This window comes from Myotis myotis, unplaced genomic scaffold, assembly GCF_014108235.1.
Source record: "Myotis myotis isolate mMyoMyo1 unplaced genomic scaffold, mMyoMyo1.p scaffold_m19_p_13, whole genome shotgun sequence".
Taxonomy (NCBI): Eukaryota; Metazoa; Chordata; class Mammalia; order Chiroptera; family Vespertilionidae; genus Myotis; species Myotis myotis.
In genome coordinates, this window is record NW_023416317.1 from 21,212,598 (window position 1) to 21,230,995 (window position 18,398).

Below are 18,398 nucleotides of genomic sequence, written 5' to 3' on the forward strand. Positions count from 1 at the left end.
TCACAGCTAAGGAGGTGGGGCTAGTGAGGTCCCTGCCCTCGGGAGCTTGACCTCAACCAGAGGAGCTGTGAGCCCCTTCACGGGAGGACCGCAGCCAGGAACCAGCCAGGAACCAGTGATGGCGCGACCACAGCTCGTGACTCACCGTGAGCTGGACCAGAGCGTGGCCAGGGGAAGGCAGACCCTCCTCGGCCTGCTGTCTGGACACCTCCCCCTCCTGCTACAAAACTCTCCTGAGGCCCAGCTGTCAGGTCCCCTCCTCCAGGAAGCCCTCCGGCCCCAACCTCTCCGGTGAGCAGGAGCCCTCTCCTCCTTCCTCCCGCTCACATCTTCATGCGTTTCTCCACAGCAGCCAAGCTCCCGTGGTCAGCCCCTCTCATGTGCATTGTGTCTCCAGCCCCAGGACCTGGCTGCCTGTGGGAGGCTGCAGGCTGCAAGGCTTGTGCCCCATGCCCTCCCTTTCCCTCCCAACAGGGAGGAGAGGTGACCGAGGGGAGGCGCTCCAGGCTGCCCCCTCTCTGGGCACAAAGCTGGCTGTGACCTTGGAACTCTGCCCCAGTCCTCGAAAAACAAGGAGGGTGTGGGCCTCTCCAGGGAGCAGCCGGCTTTTTCTGTAAAGATCCAGAGAGTAAATATTTCAGGCTTTGCGGACCATCTAGTCTGTGTCTCAACCACTTACCTCTGCTGTTGCAGTGGGAACGCAGCAAGTAAAACAGAAGAGAGGGCTGTGTTCCATAAAACTCAATTCACAAAACCAGGCGGTGGGCTGGGTTTGGCCCCAGGGCCATAGTTTGCCACTATGGTTTTCAACTCTGGCTTGGTAGCCAAGCAGCCTGCAGAGCATGGTAAATACAGATTCCCAGGCCCCGTCCCTGGAGAATCTGATCCAGGTCTGGATCCTGATGGGCTGTTGGGGTTGAGACCTGTGGACCCTGAGGCCCCCCAGGGGGGCTCTTGGGGGCAAGGGTGATGGAGCAGTTCACCCCCTGTGATCCTGTGCGATGGCTCCGGGAGGGTCACCAGGTCACACCTGCAGCTCACCTGTGTTCCAGGAACGAGGACCAGCATGTTTGCTCCTGGGGTCTCCGTGGGGCCTCCAAAGGCGGGAAGAAGATCTGCTGCCCTGGAAGAGAGGGAGGAGTCAGGACTCGCTCAAAGGAACGGACACCTGTGGTGGGAGCAGGAAAGAGGGGCCGAGTGTGAGGGGGAGCAGACGGAGAAAAGAATGACGGTTCCCAGATCAGCATCATTCTGTCTTAAAGGGTCATGGTCACGGGATGCTCGCGGACACAGGGCTTGTGCCCATGTCCTCCCATTCCCTCCCAACAGTGACAAGGGCCTTCCCAGGCCCCAGAGGAAAGGGGGGCTACCCCAGCACTGGCCTGTTCCAGAGACGTCCCCGCAACCAGCAGAAGCCCCAGGAAGAGGACGTAGGAACCAAGACCCCACAGACTTACCGCCTCCTTGACAAAGGCAGTCATAGCTGGGCAGCCTCTCCAGGAGTTCGACTGGGGGCACCAGAGGGCTCTCGGCCTCGAAGCTGAGGTCGGCCACACCTGCAGAGAGATGGGTGGTCCTGAGCCTCAGGGAGGGAGGGGCGTCTACAGCAACTTCCCAGGGGGCTGACAAGTGAGGGCAGGCACATTACTAAAAGCCTCACCCTAATTAAGCCTGGCTCTCTCTGGCACCCTCAGGAGGCAGAACACATCTGCAGGGTGAGAGGGGTGGGTGGGGGTGGGATAGTCGCAGCAGTAATTATAAGGATGGGAAAACCTTGAGAATGGCAGCTCCTGGTTGAGGGCCACCTGCTCTGTGCCAGTCACCATGACAGGAGCTTTATAAACATTGTCATAGGCCACCACCCTGGAGATACATACTGACTTACAGATGGTCACGCTTCCTTAGGGCCCCTCTCTCTCTTTGAAACATGGGTCTATGTCTCCTCCCCTTGAACGTGGGCAAGTTCAAGACCAAAAGAACACAATGGAAGCGATGAAATGACTGCAGCGCCTACTTCTGGCCTCTAGGAGCATTCCCTCTTGAGCCCTGAGCTGTCATGTAAGAAATCAGACCATCCTACCAGTCAGACCATGTGGAGATGCCCTAAGAATAAATGGAGAGGGCTCAGTGGAGCCCAGCCTTCTAGCCACTCCGGCCAAGCCACCAGGCAAATGAGTGAAGCCATCTGGGACCGTCCAGGCCCGACCAAGCTGCCCACTACCTACCACTGAGTGACCTGTTTGGACTACATGGCTGTGCCACTCCCCTCAACTCCCGCCAACTCCTATGTTGAAGCCCTAACTGCCCAGTGGAATGGTATCTGCAGATGGGCCTGTGGGAGGTGGTTACATCTAGATGAGGTCATGAGAGCAGAGCCCCCAGGATGGGACTAGTGTCCTTACAAAAAGAGAAAGAGACGAGGGTGTTCTCTCCCTGGCATGTGCGCACTCAGTGAGAAGGCAGCTGTCTAAAAGCCAGAAGGGAGTCCTCACCAGACGCCAGATCTGCCAGGACCTTGACCTTGGGCTTCCCAGTCTCCAGAACTAAAAGGACTAAATGTTTGTTGCTTAAGCCCCCCAGTCAATGTGTTTTTGTTACAGCAGCCCAAACTAAGACAGACCCTCACCCGGACAGACCATTCCTACCCTGTTCTACCAATGAGAACATGGAGGCTCAGAAAGGTGGTGACTCGCCCAAGATCACACAGCCAGTGGTGATGGAGCTGCATTAAGACCATGGTCCATTGGTCTCCAAACCCCATGTTCTTTCCAAGCACTTTTACGAGGCAGCCACTCTGGCCAAGCCACCAGGAAAATGAGTGAAGCCATCTGGGACTGTCCAGGCCCGACCAAGCTGCCCACTACCTACCACTGAGTGACCTGTTTGGACTACATGGCTGTGCCACTCCCCTCAACTCCCGCCAACTCCTATGTTGAAGCCCTAACTGCCCAGTGGAATGGTATCTGCAGATGGGCCTGTGGGATGAGGTCATGAGAGCAGAATTTATAGTGAGGAGAATCGCTCACTATAAATCCGCTGATTTTTCTTATATGTGAAATCTAAAGAACAAAAATCAATAAACAAAATTGAAACAGATTTATAGACACAGAGAACAAACGATGGTTGCCAGAGAGCAGGGGCTTTGGGGGACTGGACAACAAAGATGAGAGGGTAAGATCCACTAGCTGGAATTAAGCCCATTATACTAGTACAAGATTACTTAAAAGGGGAACTTATAATTCCATGTACAAGCCGCTGTAATTCTCCTATCTTTTCAGTAAAGAAACCAAATGGAAAGGATGGGGTAGTTATTCCCAGACATCCTGGGATTCCAAATCCACCTACTTTATTATCAACCATTCCTGTGGACTGCCGATATTTTTCAGTAACAGATTTATGTAGTGCCTTTTTCAGCATTCCAGTAGAAAAAGACAGTCAATATCTCTTTGCTTCTCCTGGGAAGATTGACAATTTACTTGGACTGTAATGCCCAAGTGATACACAGAAAGTCCCACCTATTTCTCCCAGATATTAAAAGCTGATTTAAAGGATGTTAGATTTCCTAGAGATTCCACTCTAATCCAGTATGTGGGTGATTTACTTTTATGCAATAGGACATTACTAGCCTCCCCAAAGGACACAATTTACCTATTGCAGCAGCTAGCTGTAAAAGGACATAAGGTTTCAAAGGATAAGCTTCAATTTTGCTTACCTCAAGTAAAATACCGTGGCCATCTCATATCTAAAGATGGCTACTGACTAACCCTGAGAGACTTAGAGGAATCCTATCTTTCCCTCTTCCAAAAATAAGAAAGCAGCTTAGATGGACTTCTGGGTTGGACTGGATATTGTTGAAACTGGGTTCCAAACTTTTCATCAATAGCCCAGCCTCTCTATGCCCTAGTGAAGTCAGATCAACCTGATCCAACCTAATGGAACCGCAAATGGAAATGAGCTAGAGAGGCTCTAAAGCAAGCATGTCAAACTCGCAGTCCGTGGGCCGCATGCCTCGTTTATTTGGCCCGTGTTTGCCTTTGAGTTTGACTTGCTTGCTCTAAAGCAAGTGTGAGGAATGTCCTGCCTGTGGGCCATATAAGGAATCATTTGGTCTGGCCCTGCCAAGGGATTAGGGATGAGTTAATTAAATGTCTGACCAAATATAGCAGGCTCATTTTTAAGTTGATAATTTGTATGGCCCACGAATGATGTTATAAATATCCAAATGACCCTTGGCAGAAAAAACGTTCCCCACCCTTGCTCTAAAGGAAGTACTGTTAAAGCTCCTGCTCTGGGACATCCAAATTATAAATGTTCCTTCTTCCTTTTCACACACGAAAGTAAAGGAAATGCCTTAGGAGTTCTAACTCAGAAACGTGGAGCTCATCATAGACCTATAGACTATTACAGTCAGCAACTAGACCCAGTAGCAAAGGACTCCCTCCCTGTGTGAGGGTGATCTCTGCTCCAGCCATGTCTCTCCTTTAACCATTCATGTTCCTTGTTCTGTTGAATCTTTACTGGACTCTATCACACTCAACACTTCTCTGTCAGTTGACTGGCTTCTTATGAAATGCTCCTGCTCTCTGCACCTAATATTACTTTAACTCAGTGTAATCATCTTAATTCTGCAGCTTTATTACCCTCTTTACAGGATGAAAACACCTACAAGTGTGTTTTGCTTACTTTACACCTTCTTGCTCCTAGGAATGATTTACAGAGAACTCCTAATGACAATGCTGACTTAATTTGGTTCACAGACAGATCTTATCTGAAGGATGAACAGGGACATTTCTGAGTTGGATATGCAATAACTTCCACAGTGGACATAATTGAAAGTTCTTATCTACCCGAAATAAGATCTGCTCAGCAAGCCCAATTAACTGCTCTAACTTGGGCTTGTCAATTGGCCAAAGATCAAGTAGCCAATATTTACACTGATAGTCTCTATGCATTTGATGTAGCTCGGGACTCTGGAATGTTATGGAAGCAGTGAGGCTTCTTAACTTCCTCAGGAAAGCCCATAAAAATGGCAAGTGGGTGGAGGGGGTTAAGGGGGTTGGGGGAGGGGACATCTGTAATACTTTCAACAACAAAGGTACATTTTTTTAAAAATGGAAAACTGGTTGCAGAATTTGTAGATGCCATTCAATTGGCACTTATCAAAACCCCAGGGCATTCTAAAGCTATCACCACGGAGCAAAAGGAAATCATTCCACTGATGCTGCAGCTCAGCAGGCGGCATTGAACAGTCAAGTTATCCAGACCCCAGAATGTTCTTTGCTTTCTATTAAATCAATAAAAGGTTATCTTTTCCACTATCAACATTCAGCTACAGAGGAAGAAAAGGGAATGTGGCAACAAAAAGGGGGAACCTTTGACCCAGAGAGACAGATATGGCTTGGACCCCATCAGAAACCTATTTTACCTATGGGGGCCCAACTCCCTACACTTCAGCATGCACATGAGCTAACACATTGTGGTCCTGAAAAGATTATCTCGGGGAGTAAACAATATTACTGAAAGCCTTCTCCTACTATCGCTCATAATGTGTACAGCAGATGTTCTCTGTCCAAAATATAACCCAGGAAAACCACTCCAGGGATCCCAAGGACATTGCCCACTTCTTTTGGGTCCATTGGAAGTACGGTAATTGGATTTTATCCAAATGCCACCATTTCAGGGATACAAATATATATTAGTTATGATTTGTATGTTTTCTCACTGGGCTGAGGCCTGCCCTTGCAGGAGAGCAACAACCTTAACGGTTCGTAAATTGTTATTAGAAAATATAATCCCCAATTGGGGAATTCCCTCTGAATTACATACTGACCGAGGGACTCAGTTCACTGAACAAATAATAAAATCATCTGTAATATTTAGCCTACACCATAGTCTTCAGGACTTGTGGAACGTACCAATGGTACAATCAAAATTCAACTAGCCAAATTTCGGAAGCCTTTCCTCTCCCCTGACAAAGACTGTTCACGGACGAGAAGCCGACCACAGAGGCAGACAGTTACCATAAGACGTCAAGTAGGCCTGAATGCTCACAAATTGACACTGTTCAAACCTTGTTCCTATATCACCTAATTGTTATTGATTGAATGTACATAAAATGATTTTTATATTGTTATTATCCTCCTTATTGTTTCCTAGGGGAAACAATATCTGTCTCCTCAGACCCTTTCCCTTATTAGACATGAAAAATTTAACTTGGGTACCTGATAATCTTTCCCATCTACTAGACAATGATATTCTGATTATCAGTTATGATAATGAAGTTAACATTTTGTTGGCCACACACAGGTCTTCTCCTATAAATATAAGCGTTGGTACATTTTTTTTTCTGGATATATCTATTATAAAGGGCCCAACTTGGGCAAATACCTCCAAGAATGCCTCGCTGATAATTCCCGTGGTAGATATATGGATCTAATCTATGAGTATTATATACCTTTAGGAATGGATGATGAAAAGCTAAGAAAAACACCTGGATGTGATGGGGAAAAAGCTTGCAGTGACCACCTGCCCTGTCTGTCATAGAATATCTTGTCCTCAGACTCACCAGCCATGCTCTTGTGGCTGGATGTCCATGAAACCAGAAAAAAATCAATAGGTCCCCATTTCAAAAATTATTAGGATTATTTGATGGGTAAATATGTCTGTAACTACTCCTGGATGCTTGTGGGAAGCCCTATGGAATACTCAAACTCTGGCTCATTTTGGGGGTTACCTCTACCCACTTAACTATAGCATGGGAAACTCAACATTTTGGAGTCCATTCAGTATACTCCAACTGCTCCCAACCCATAGCTACCCAATGGCAACAACATTCCTGGTGGATCCAATAACATTGGTCCCTAAAAGAAATAAAAGTGGAATACTTGGATGAGTAGGGGTTGGCCTTGGCATTCTAGGACAAGCTGAACTTGCAGCTAATGAAGAACGTCATTCATTAGAAAAAGACTCTCTACCTAAAATAGGTCATATGGAGGGAATGTTGTTTCAAGAAGGAAAAGGGTGGGAAGCAGCATGGAAAGGACAATAAAGCCTTAGCTCAGTGGATAGGACAGACTATAAAAACTCATGCACAAACCCAACAATGAGAACATGCCTATATCCTAACGCAACAGAACCTATTGTCACTCTATGCCAATGCAAATGGAATCTGAAGTAGCTATGAAACAATGGCTAACAATAATGGGTACGGAAGCCCAGGCCAGACACATATGAGACTCATACAGTTCTCCTGGATTTTGGAAAACTTTGGATGGGAAATGCGATCTACTTTGGTGTGTCTTAAAAACCCAGGCTCCTCAGTTAGATCCTAAGCTTAAATTCTCAGGACTTCAACTGGCTGGCATAGGGACCATCCTCAATAACACTAGAATACTTCCAATGAGAAGTAGATGGGCCATATTTAAAAACAATAGGTAATGGGAATCTATCTCACTATCTGATTGTGAAAATTAAAAAGGTGAACGGTTATGCCCCCCAATCTATATGGAATATTGGATTCACCCAGTCCTGGCCTACTGTATCCACCCCAACAAATAATAATATATGGCATATGGGAAAGGGGCATTTTTGTTGGGAAGGGTTAGAATATGTTTCTGTTATATTAAGTAATTTCTATTGTAATAACACCCAATTTACATTAAATACTACTGGAATATGGTATAATACTGAAATTATAGGCTACATAACTTTGCCTGAGGTTAATAAAACCTATGATAATATTGATACTGAAAATCCAATGTATTGGGAAATTGAACTTAATCCTCCCCATGAAGTCATTTCTATGGAGACTAACCAATCAGAAGAAAAATTACAGCTTTTAGATAATGAAATAGTAAAGAGTCTTAATTCATCTGGCCAACCATATCATAAGGTACAAGCAACAGTGAATGAAGGAGGAAAACATAATTAGCTTAATAAAAAATTATGATAAGACATGTAAAGGGTTTTTTGTTGGCTCGGATGCGTGTACCCCTCAGACTCTTCCTTGTCTAGTATTAGACATTTTCTGTTCCTAATCAGTGTTACTGGTTTAATACTGTTGCTTTTGTTTCCTGGTATGTAAATGTTATACTAGACACAGAAAAACAAAACTTAAGCAGAGCCCTAACTGGTTTGGCTCAGTGGATAGAGCATCGGCCTGTGGACTGAGGGTCCCAGGTTCGGTTCCGGTCAAGGGCATATACCTTGGTTGTGGGCACATCCCCAGTAGGAGGTGTGCAGGAGGCAGCTGATCAATGTTTCTCTCCCATCAATGTTTCTAACTCTCTATCCCTCTCCCTTCCTCTCTGTAAAAAAATCAATAAAATATATTAAAAAGAACACTTAAGCAGAAAAAAAGACTCAGATCATAGTAGATAAATATTAGAAATGATCCAGAATATTTTTTAACAAGGACATATAGGATCTGACTGCCTCCCATTCACCTGCCTTTTTATTTTGAATAATAATAATAATTCAACCTTGAATGACATCTAAAGTTATGGCCCATTCCCAATGGTCCACCCTATTCAGCTAGACAAATGGTGACACTGAGACATCCTAGGGATGAGCCTTCCTAGCACCGTGAGACCTCATTATCCAACCAAAAGGTTGGTCATCAAGGCATCTGTTAGATTGATTAATGACCAAAAGGGGGACGTGTGGTCAAAAAGAGGCCACATACTACACCTGACAAGCTCAGGAAGGCCTGTGTGATGGCCTTGCAAACTCAGAGACCTAAAATAACCTCAAACTATAGTCTGAAATTAAAACTTTTTAAACTAAAACCAGTTTATGGTCGGCAGGTATGTCCTAGGCCAGGCAAAGGTCAATCTTTACCTAAACTGAGCCTATTGTCTTTTTGCATCTATATCTTTGGAATATCAAAGCAATTTTCTTTTTCCAGACCCCTCAAAGCACAGGCACTGCTCTGCAGAGACCACAAATCCCCTCATTGTTATCGAATTAATCGCTGACTATTGACTATTCTGCACCCACCTATGTAAAAGAAGCATGTGTCTATCATTTTACTTTTTATCCAATCCCAGTGGTTTTCCCGCTTAGCTGTCTCCCACCTCCCTAATCTATCACCATTGGATTTCATGTAACCCACTTATGTCTCCTCTTTTGATTGTAATTATTGAACAAGATGAAAACTGCCATTCTCTGGAGCATTATCTCAATCTGTTGATATTTTGCTTCCCAGCAATTGTTGACAGTTTGGCTCAAATAAACTCACAAAAGTTATTCACAAGTCTGAATGTTTCTCTATGGGGGGTCTAACCTGCATGACTAGCAACATGCAGGGGGGGGGGGGGGGGAGGAAGGGAGAAGGTCCGAACCGCATGACCAGTGACATGAAAGATCAGGGGGTCTAAACCGCATGACCAGTGAGTGATATGCTAGGACAGGCCACCCTGGGGGGCGAGGCCCTTGTTTTCCCAGTTTTGCCCATTGTCAGGCACCCGGGGCTCTCCGCCCTGGTGACCTTCTGTACCTGGCCCCTCGTCCCTGCTCTGCCCATGCCTTTCTAACTGCCTACCACATAACCACTATGCTGAACACTCTAAACTAATGCAAAATAACATTGAATTAAGAAAAGAAAAAGAAATTTTGAAAAACCTCATCTTGATCCGTCAGGCTATGACATAAGACACATGGCCTGAGCCTCCAAGCAGGAGAGCATAATATAAGAACTGGTCTCCGGAAACTCAGGACAACTCAGGAAGCACTTGCCCACTCACTTGTTGCTCCACCCCACCCTCCACTGGAGACCTGGAAGGTAGGACTTCTAACTCCACTCAACACGAGGAGTCTGCGGCTCAGGGGTCACTCCAGAACCCAAGGGTGCACAGCAGTGGAGTGAGAGCAGGGGAGAGGCTCCAGTTGATCCAGTTCCAGCCCACTGGGGCACCCCTCAAACCTGTTCCCTGAAGCCCCTGCTGCCCTCAGGGACCAGAATCCCTCCACTCTCTTCCTAGCTGCCCAGCTAATCACAGGGAGTTGGCCCTAGAGCAGCCGTGGGCAAACTACGGCCCGCTGGCCGGATCTGGCCCGTTTGAAATGAATAAAACTAAAAAAAAAAAAAAAAAAAAAGACCGTACCCTTTTATGAAATGATGTTTACTTTGAATTTACATTAGTTCACACAAACACTCCATCCATGCTTTTGTTCCGGCCCTCCGGTCCAGTTTAAGAACCCATTGTGGCCCTCGAGTCAAAAAGTTTGCCCACCCCTGCCCTAGAGGGTGAACTGATAAAAATGGTCAGTTAAGTCCCTGGAGCACACTCGGATCAAACTTCCAGCTGACCCACCTCCCACCCAGGCCTGCCTTTCTTCTTTTTTCTTTCTTTTTCATTTTCCTATTTATTTATTTATTTATTTATTTATTTATTTATTTATTTATTTTGGCAGCTCTTTAAAGCCTATAGCTTTTGACCTCCACAAACTAAAACTGTCCTTTTGAGTTTAATAAAAAACAGAGGCCAGAAGAATAAGTAGATCTTGTTCTAAATTGGAGCAGCCTTGTTTGTCTGGAAGTGGAGTGGAGGGGGTGAGACAGACTGAAATGCTGAAACACATGACCAGTGAACAACCCCGTTCTACTTCTCCCCCCAAATTAGAAAGGTCTTTGTCCTCAAACACATATGCATTTGTAAGTATCTTTCTCCTTGCAGGAAACTTAAAAGGAAGCCGCAACAGAAGGATGTTTGCAGATGTAGAGAGTGCCTTTTTAGCAGGAAAACATCTGTAAGCACATGAAACTGGTGAGAGCGCCAGCTTGGACATGGGTGTGGCGCAACGTCCCAAAGCTTCACACTGTGGCCTGCCAATAAGCACTGAAGCCCCTGGTGTGATAATATGGAATTATTTATACCTTAGTTCCCAATATTTTGTTTCTAATGTTTATTAGCAACCTGAGCTATTTTAGCCACCAGGGACCCAGGGACCCACAAACATTTTCTATAAATTGGCAGGTGGTAAGTATTGTAGACTTTGTGGGCCAAGCGGTCTGTCTCAATCACTCACCTCCGTTATTGTGGCTCAAAGCAGCCGCAGACGCTACACAATTGAATGAGTGGCTCTGTTCCAATAACGCTTTGCAAAAACAGGCCGTGGGTCCTGAGCCATATTTTGCCCACCCACCCTGACCTGGACAGTCACCTGTGAGGATGGGTTTGAGGGGAAGGTGGAGGCTGGAATTTGAACTTTCTGGGACCAGGGCCCATGCACGTCCATCGTAGCTCCCGTGAGCCCAGTTATCCGAAGTGAAGCTGAAGGTCAGGGCTGGACGGAGGCCAGGGTGACTGGACTCGGAATCCCTGAGGCTCGGTGGTAGGAACCTGGGCTCGGATCCCCTGGAGCTGAGCCAGGTAATACATGAGCCTGTGCCAGCCACACACCCGCGCAGAACTCAACTCTCCAGGTGTGCAACCGAGCGGACACTCATGCCCATCTAATGAGAATGTGAACGCAGCCCTGAGCCTGGCGTTAATAAATGCTCAGTCAATGCCATGGGCCTGAGAAGGCAAGGTCTTCCTCTCTCTTTGTGTTCCTTTGAGCCAGGGAACAGTGGAAATGTCAGGCAGAGAAAGAAAGCAGTGGCCCCACCCACCCAGAAGTCTCAGGTCAGCTAGGGCATCAGTACTGTCCTTCAGGAGGAGACAGGGAAATGCCCTGTGGCTGCGATGTCCTGCTGCAAACCAAACAAAGGGGCAGGAAGCGGGGAAGAATGAGAGGTGGGAAAGCCAGAGCTCCATCCATCACGGGGAGCCACCCCGACCTCCCAGGGCAGTCATCAATCGTCAGCGCTAAATTAACCTCACCATTATGTTATGGACAAAAATAAAGGACTCCAGGCTGAACTAGGGGCGGACGCGTCATTTCCTGTGCAGATCTCATCGGGCACAACAGGAACACGGACGTCACAGGGCATTGTGTGACACCCAGCGTAGGGCACCCCAGAGGGGGCCACCGGGCCCCTCACTGTCTCCATGGTGCTGGGGCTGAGTCCCAGGGCAGCTGTCCAGCTGGGCCGCCCCACCCTTACGCACGCATGGTGGCCGGTGGCCCACCAGCGGATGGCGCAGGCATAATCTCTTTTGTGCTTCACAACAACCACTGTTTTCCCCAGTTTGTAACAGAACAAGATGAGGCTCAGAGAAGTGATCTGGGGCAACGAGCTCAGACATTCACAGCAGAGACAGAAGCAGTACTTAGAACTCAGGTCCTGACTCCAAGCCCCAACGCCCTTCCCACTTAGCTGAACACCCTACTGCTCCATGCAAACGGCATCAAGCGGCTGCAGAGAAGGCTTCGCAAAGTGTTACCAAGGCAGCGTTTCTGCTCATCAGCCACCAGCTGCTTTTTGTTTGTACAGAGAGGGATTTTCCTTGCAGAGAAAGGGACAATTCATGGATAGCCTCTTCAGTGCTCTTTTAAACTGCCAACTCCCTTATTTCAGAAGGATAAACAGAGCCACATCATCTGCCCCCGATTCCAGATCCATCACCTCACAAGCCCTGAAATAATGCCACTTCTCTGCTACAACGGCTCCCCACTGTTGCCTGCTCTGACTGGTTTTATACTTCATCTCCTTCAGCAGGTGTGAGAGCCCCTTTTAGACAGGGAACCCCCGCCCCTGCTTCTTGCATACAGTTGGTGGACACAGACGTCCGATGACTTAAATTCTACTTAAGATGCTGCAAGAGAGAGTCAAGTGGTCAAATTCACAGAGACAGAAAGTAGGATGGTGTTTTGGGGGGGGGGGGAGAATGGGGAGTCCTCATTTGATGGGGACATGGGGACAGTTTCAGGTGGGAACATGAAAACATCCTGGAGATGGATGGAGGTGATGGTTGCATAACAATGTGAAGGCGCTGAAGGCCACTGAGCTGCACACTTAGAAATGGTTAAGATGGCAAATGTTATGTTACAGGTATTTTACCACAATTTAGAATAAAATAAAAGAGAAAGATAAGGAGGTTCGGGTGATTATAAGATAAAGAAAAGAAAGAAGTCCTGTTTTGTCTAAAAGGACAAGCAGCCCTGGCCGGTGTGGCTCAGTCGGTTGGGTGTCATCCATGCACCAGGAGGCTGCTGGTTGATTCCTGGTCGGGGCCCATGCCCGGGATGCGGGCTCCATTCCTGGTGGGGGGTGTGCAGGAGGCAGCCGATCCATGTTGCACTTTCACATCGATATTTTTCTCTCTCTCTCCCTCCCTCTCTCTCTGAAAATCAATAAACTATTCTTTTAAAAAGGAACAACAAACACACAAATAATTGGCTACACTAATGAAAGGCCTTCCTAGCAAGACCAGAAAGCTGGCAGGCCATCCCCTCTCTCATGCACTGCAGTGGCTCACTCCTGCCCGTAGCTGATGTCCAGGCTCCTGAACCTGTCCGATAAGGCCCTGCATCACATGTGGGAAGAAAAGGTTCTCTCTGCTCACATGATGAGGAGAAACTCCTCCTGTGTTGTCCAGAGCAGGTTGAGAGGAGGGAAGACAGCTCCCTGGGGAGGGGGAGGGGGTAGGAACGCAGAACGGAGCAGAAAGGGGGAGTGAGAGAGAGAGACAGCCTGCTTGAGGCTTGACAGAGAAGTGTGGGAGCTTTGGCGTGGGGAACATTGAGAAAATATAATGTGAGTGAGACTGACATCAACAGAAACGGGGGAAGAAGACCTGGAAGGGGTTCCCCTGGAGTTAGCAGCCCCTCTGTGCCAGGGAAGAATGCAGCAAGTGCCACCACACAGCTCCACTAAGTGGGATGGAAACCCGTGCTCTGTGGAAGGTGCCATCGCGCCCAGAGAGGCCCACGTGAGGGCCGGGCTTTCTAAGAGCTGCCTGTCCCTTCTGGAGGGGCCCTGTCACTTCATGACACTGAGGTTTGCATACATCCTCACATATACACTGTGCCATTTCTCCCAGCCCTTGCTCTGGCCGCTTCTGCCCATGACATCCCATCACCTGGTTCAGCCAAACTCGGCCCAGATCTCCCCACCTGCAAAGCCGGCCTGGGTGGGGGTTCTACTGCTCTGTGATCTCAGAACTCTACTGCCTTCAAGAGAATCCACTCCCCATCATTGCTTTTGCCAAATGGCTTTGTAAGAATTACTAGAGGCCCAGTGCATGAAATGCGTGCACAGGTAAGGTCCCTAGGCCTGGCTGGAGATCAGGGCCAATCAGGCTCCCCACCTCCCTGCCTCCCCGCCTCCTCCTTCCCTTGGTCCCTCAGCGCCCTGCCACTGCAGCTGGTCGTCCATTGTGTTCCGCCCCGCCCCCTGGTGGTCAGTGCACATCATAGCGAGCGATCCAACTCCTGGTCTCCCAGGCGAACTCCCCAGGGACAGTTTGCATATTATCCTTTTATATATATAGATTACTTGTAAAATACCTGCTTGGGGTCTGCCTCCCCTACGAGGCTTTTAACAGCTTGAAGGTAGGTCAGTGTTTTATTCATCCTTGTTGCCCCAGCCATGAGCACAGCACAAAGCAGCTAGCCTGCTGTGTAGTCTTGAGGAAAAATCACTTTACTTTTAGGGTCTTGATACCTTTCCCTAAAGCAGGGCTCAGGGAGGAGAAGATAGTGCTATGGATAAGAGATCTGCAAACAAATTTGGGAGAGTTCTTGGGCTCCCCACTAAGCTATGATATGATGTCATTAAAGGTTTTATTTCTTACTCCCCAAAGGGGACAGTATCTTTCCACTAGTAGTTTCCAGACCCACAATCCCTTTCCAAAGATGTGGCAGCCCTTAGGAAAGACTGGAGGGGCCCCGAGAGGCCGGGGCGAGCCTGGCAGGGAAGGCCTGCATCCCTGGTGGCTGTGCCTCCATCCTAAGAGATGTGTGGAAAACCCCAAGGCCCAAGGTCAGTGACCAAGACTCTTGGAAACTGGGCCCCTGCCCGGAAGTTCAGCATCCCTTCCCACCCAGGGACCATGTCAGCTTCGGATCTAGTCTCTGATCTCCAATGCAGAGCAAGGCAGGGGGCACTCTGTGAACAAACCTTCGGGGACCGGAGCTGGTCCAGATGCCAGTCCCATCTCTTCAGTGCTGAGTCACTAATGCGACAGTTTTGTGGCCTCAGATCATTGCCCCACCTCCCTAGGGCCCAGGGCCCAGGAGTGAGGAGATGCCACTGAGGTCCTACGCTCCTGGACCAGTGCAGCCTCCTCCTAAAGTTACCAGGGGCTGCAGTTCGAATCCATCGTACTCAAAGAGGCTCTGACTTACCATTTCTGGGAGGGCTGTAAGTCTGCAATCAAAGAAGCTATATTACAAAAGATATGGTTTTTAGAATAAAGGAGGAGATATTTCCTCTTCAGCTCTGAGCAAGGACATCTCCCTCTAAGAGAAGAATGATTAAAATCATATTATGTCTGAGACCATCGAAGAAACAGGAGAAGAAAAGACTGAAGAGTTCTTGTTTTAAACACAGGACAGACAGGTTCTGAGGAGCTTTGCGGGGTAGAATAAACACCAAAGAGTAGAAGCTCCAGGGAAAGAGATATCAACTCAATGTAAGAGAACTTTTGACGGGATCAGCTGTAGGAGGGGCAGCTGCCCGCCACGAAGGAGCTCCCCTCAATGGGGGGATGCTGCCTCCAGCTGGCGATGCTGTCGGAGGCATCCCAGCATCCACCAGTGGAGGTGCTAAACGGCCTTCAAGGTGGCGTCCACGTGGGTGCCACATCCCAGAATGTCCCCGTCTGTGCGACCTTTGGTCCCAAAGTGTGTCATCGGAGGAGTATCTTCTCTTGCTGAAGCTGCCCACATTACAGACTCAAAAACTCAGGGACAGCACTTCAGTGGCTGGGCAAGGTAACTCAACTGGACAAAGTGGGCAGCTGCCTCTCACCTGAGAAGGACATTTAAATTATGGAAGTCCTGTAGTAATTAGTAAGTCTGAAACCTGGAGAAAATTTTACTTAGTTCCAGAGTGCATCAACTCGGTTTCTAAAGCGTTTTCTGGGCAGCCCCATCCCTTGCAGGAGGCCCTAAGTGCTGCCCTGAGCTTTGATTGGGTTAGAAGTCCACACAGGGGGCGACCCTATGACAGAATTGAGTCTATCAGTTTGGAATGTTAAGGGAACTAAAACATTCGCCTTACTCTCACCTTGCTTACTAAAGGGTGACGCCAAAACAGAAACATCACGGGTGATAATATCTCCCCTTAATGACAGCTTAATTTTAAAGCTCTGGAGGGTAAAATCTGATAATTTTCTAGAGTCATTATTTACTTCATGCCTGCTCTAGACTGAGTGATGTTTTAGGCACTGTATAGCCAATTAATCCTTGATTAAATCTGCAAGATGACACCATTGAGCTTAAATGTCTTAAAATCTCCCAGCACAAATGGGCCCAGCTTGCATTTGAATTGAGATCTGACTTAGCCCGTTTCTACTCAGAGAAATTCCCAATATAAATGGAAAGGCTGCTAATGAGCAGTGTTTTGACAGGAAAGACTGTATTTGAATGTTAGTAGGAGCTTATTAAAATAAGACTAAGAACACACAATTTCCAACATGTCAGGTTAGGTCCTCCTCAAACACATGCTAAGATATCTCCATACAGCTTCCACTTCAATATGAAAAATTTGAATTGAGCCCTAAGAATAGCATGAGTTTATTTTATATTGCACTTGGGCTCTGAAGCCTAGAGCTTTGAGATAACAACAGAGACAACAGAGAGTGCTGGACCCTCGAAGGACCTTTGCGGCCCCCGAGTTCAGTAACTATGAAAATGGACTAGTGCCCCAGGTCTCGCTGGGAGTCAGATGAAGCTGTGGACTCCACCTCCAAAAAAGCACACTCACACAACATTTTGCCCACCCCTTCATGGTCTTCAGATGAAGAACTCCTCACCCAATCTCCCTTCATGGATGAGAAAATTGCGGCTCAGAGAGTTTAAATGACTGGCCCACGATCACACAGGCAATTCACAGCAGCGTCGGTATTGAACCCTAGCCTCCCAATTCCCAGTCTGAGACTGTACAGCATTCCTCATTCCAATTCAGGATCAAAAATTTTTTAAACATAGCACATTTTTTCCTAAAGATACCATTTTTTTTGTTGTCTCTTTAAATAGTCCTTATATTCCACTGTATTTTTGTCCCAGTAAAGACAAGAAGGGGTCGCCCGGGCTGTTTCGGGAGTGGTAACGAACAGACCGGCTCTTTGATAGAGGGAGACCACCAGTAAAGACCTTTCATGACATTTTTAAATTAACCTCATCTAAGAGCTGAGCCCAGCTGCGATTGAAATAAGACTCCTGACAGTCACACTTACATCTGGCTCTGGAGGAGGGGGAGTTTCGACAGAGAAAGGAAAGATAGGGCTGTAAGACTTGGATGCATTAAGTCCTTAGGGAGAAAAGTTCTCCTCTTGGGTTTTACCGTCCTTCTCCACTGCCCAGGGGCCCTTGCAGACACCAGACTGCAGGCTGGGAATAGGCTCTGCACACAGGAGGAAGGAGGGAAGGAGGGAAGGAGGGAAGGAGGGAAGGAGGGAAGGAGGGAAGGAGGGAAGGAGGGAGGGATGCCCTCCGCGGGGCAGACACAGAGCCCCAGCAGCACTCGGGCTCGGTGCTCACTACAGAGGTGTGTGTCCGCACCGCCCGGCTGTACTTACTGTCCTCATCACTCAGATCCCTGTCCATGGTCCAGATGTCCAGCCAAAGAGGTTTCTGCCCTTCCAGTGGCTTGGCCTCCAGCATCTGAGGGACTACCCTCGGCCCCTCCCGGACGGGAGGCCCATTGTTGCCTGATTTGAATACAACAGAGGGAAACATCAGAGGGGAAGCACCTAGCCCATGAGAGTAGCCGCTCTGGGCCCATTGACAGGGGTTCCTGGAGCTCCTACTCACCAGGCTTTCTATGTGCCAGCCTCTTGCTGGGTGCCTCTAGTCGCCTGAGTCCTCACCACCCAGGAGGTGGGCACTTTTAGGTGCCCATTCACCTGAGCTGAATCCAAACCTCATGCGCCTGACTCAAGCCGGAGCCCTTGACTCCTGTGCTGCATTGCGCAGTAGGAGGCGGGCTCTGAGTGTCAGGGTGGGGATTGCAGAAAAGTGTAATAACCATGAGGGGGGGTAGCTCCCCAAGGGGGAGAGAAGAGATGGAGGGGCCTCTCAGGTCTTGAGCGTCACATCGTCTCACTGGGGAAGAAGCGAGGTCACACAGCACATTGTGGGCACAGCCGGCTCCCGACCCAGGCTGCGTGGGCCACTGCTGTCACACCAACCGAGTCCCCTGTGGAACATCTGGGGCATTTCTCAAGGTCTCTTCCAAGCCTTTTGCTTGGGGCTTGGCCCTCCTTCAAGCCCTTGGAAGCTCGCCCCTCTCCTTCAGATGAGTTTAAGCAATGGACACCTGGGCCTGGGTTACCTGGTGGCAGAGG

The 18,398-nt window shown here is 48.2% G+C and overlaps 1 protein-coding gene across 1 annotated transcript in view; it reads right to left on the bottom strand.

The window, feature by feature from the left end:
- The window catches only part of SSUH2 (ssu-2 homolog), a 33,102-nt gene extending 15,401 nt beyond the window's left edge, over positions 1 to 17,701 (bottom strand). The window contains exons 1-3 of the mRNA XM_036332030.1: positions 17,631 to 17,701; positions 1,458 to 1,556; positions 1,042 to 1,123 (exon numbers count right to left, since the gene is read on the bottom strand). Of these exons, the coding sequence (XP_036187923.1) occupies positions 1,042 to 1,123; positions 1,458 to 1,556; positions 17,631 to 17,658 (209 nt within the window). The 5' untranslated portion in view covers positions 17,659 to 17,701. The remainder of the gene's footprint in view (positions 1 to 1,041; positions 1,124 to 1,457; positions 1,557 to 17,630) is intronic.
- Positions 17,702 to 18,398: the final 697 nt, after the last annotated feature.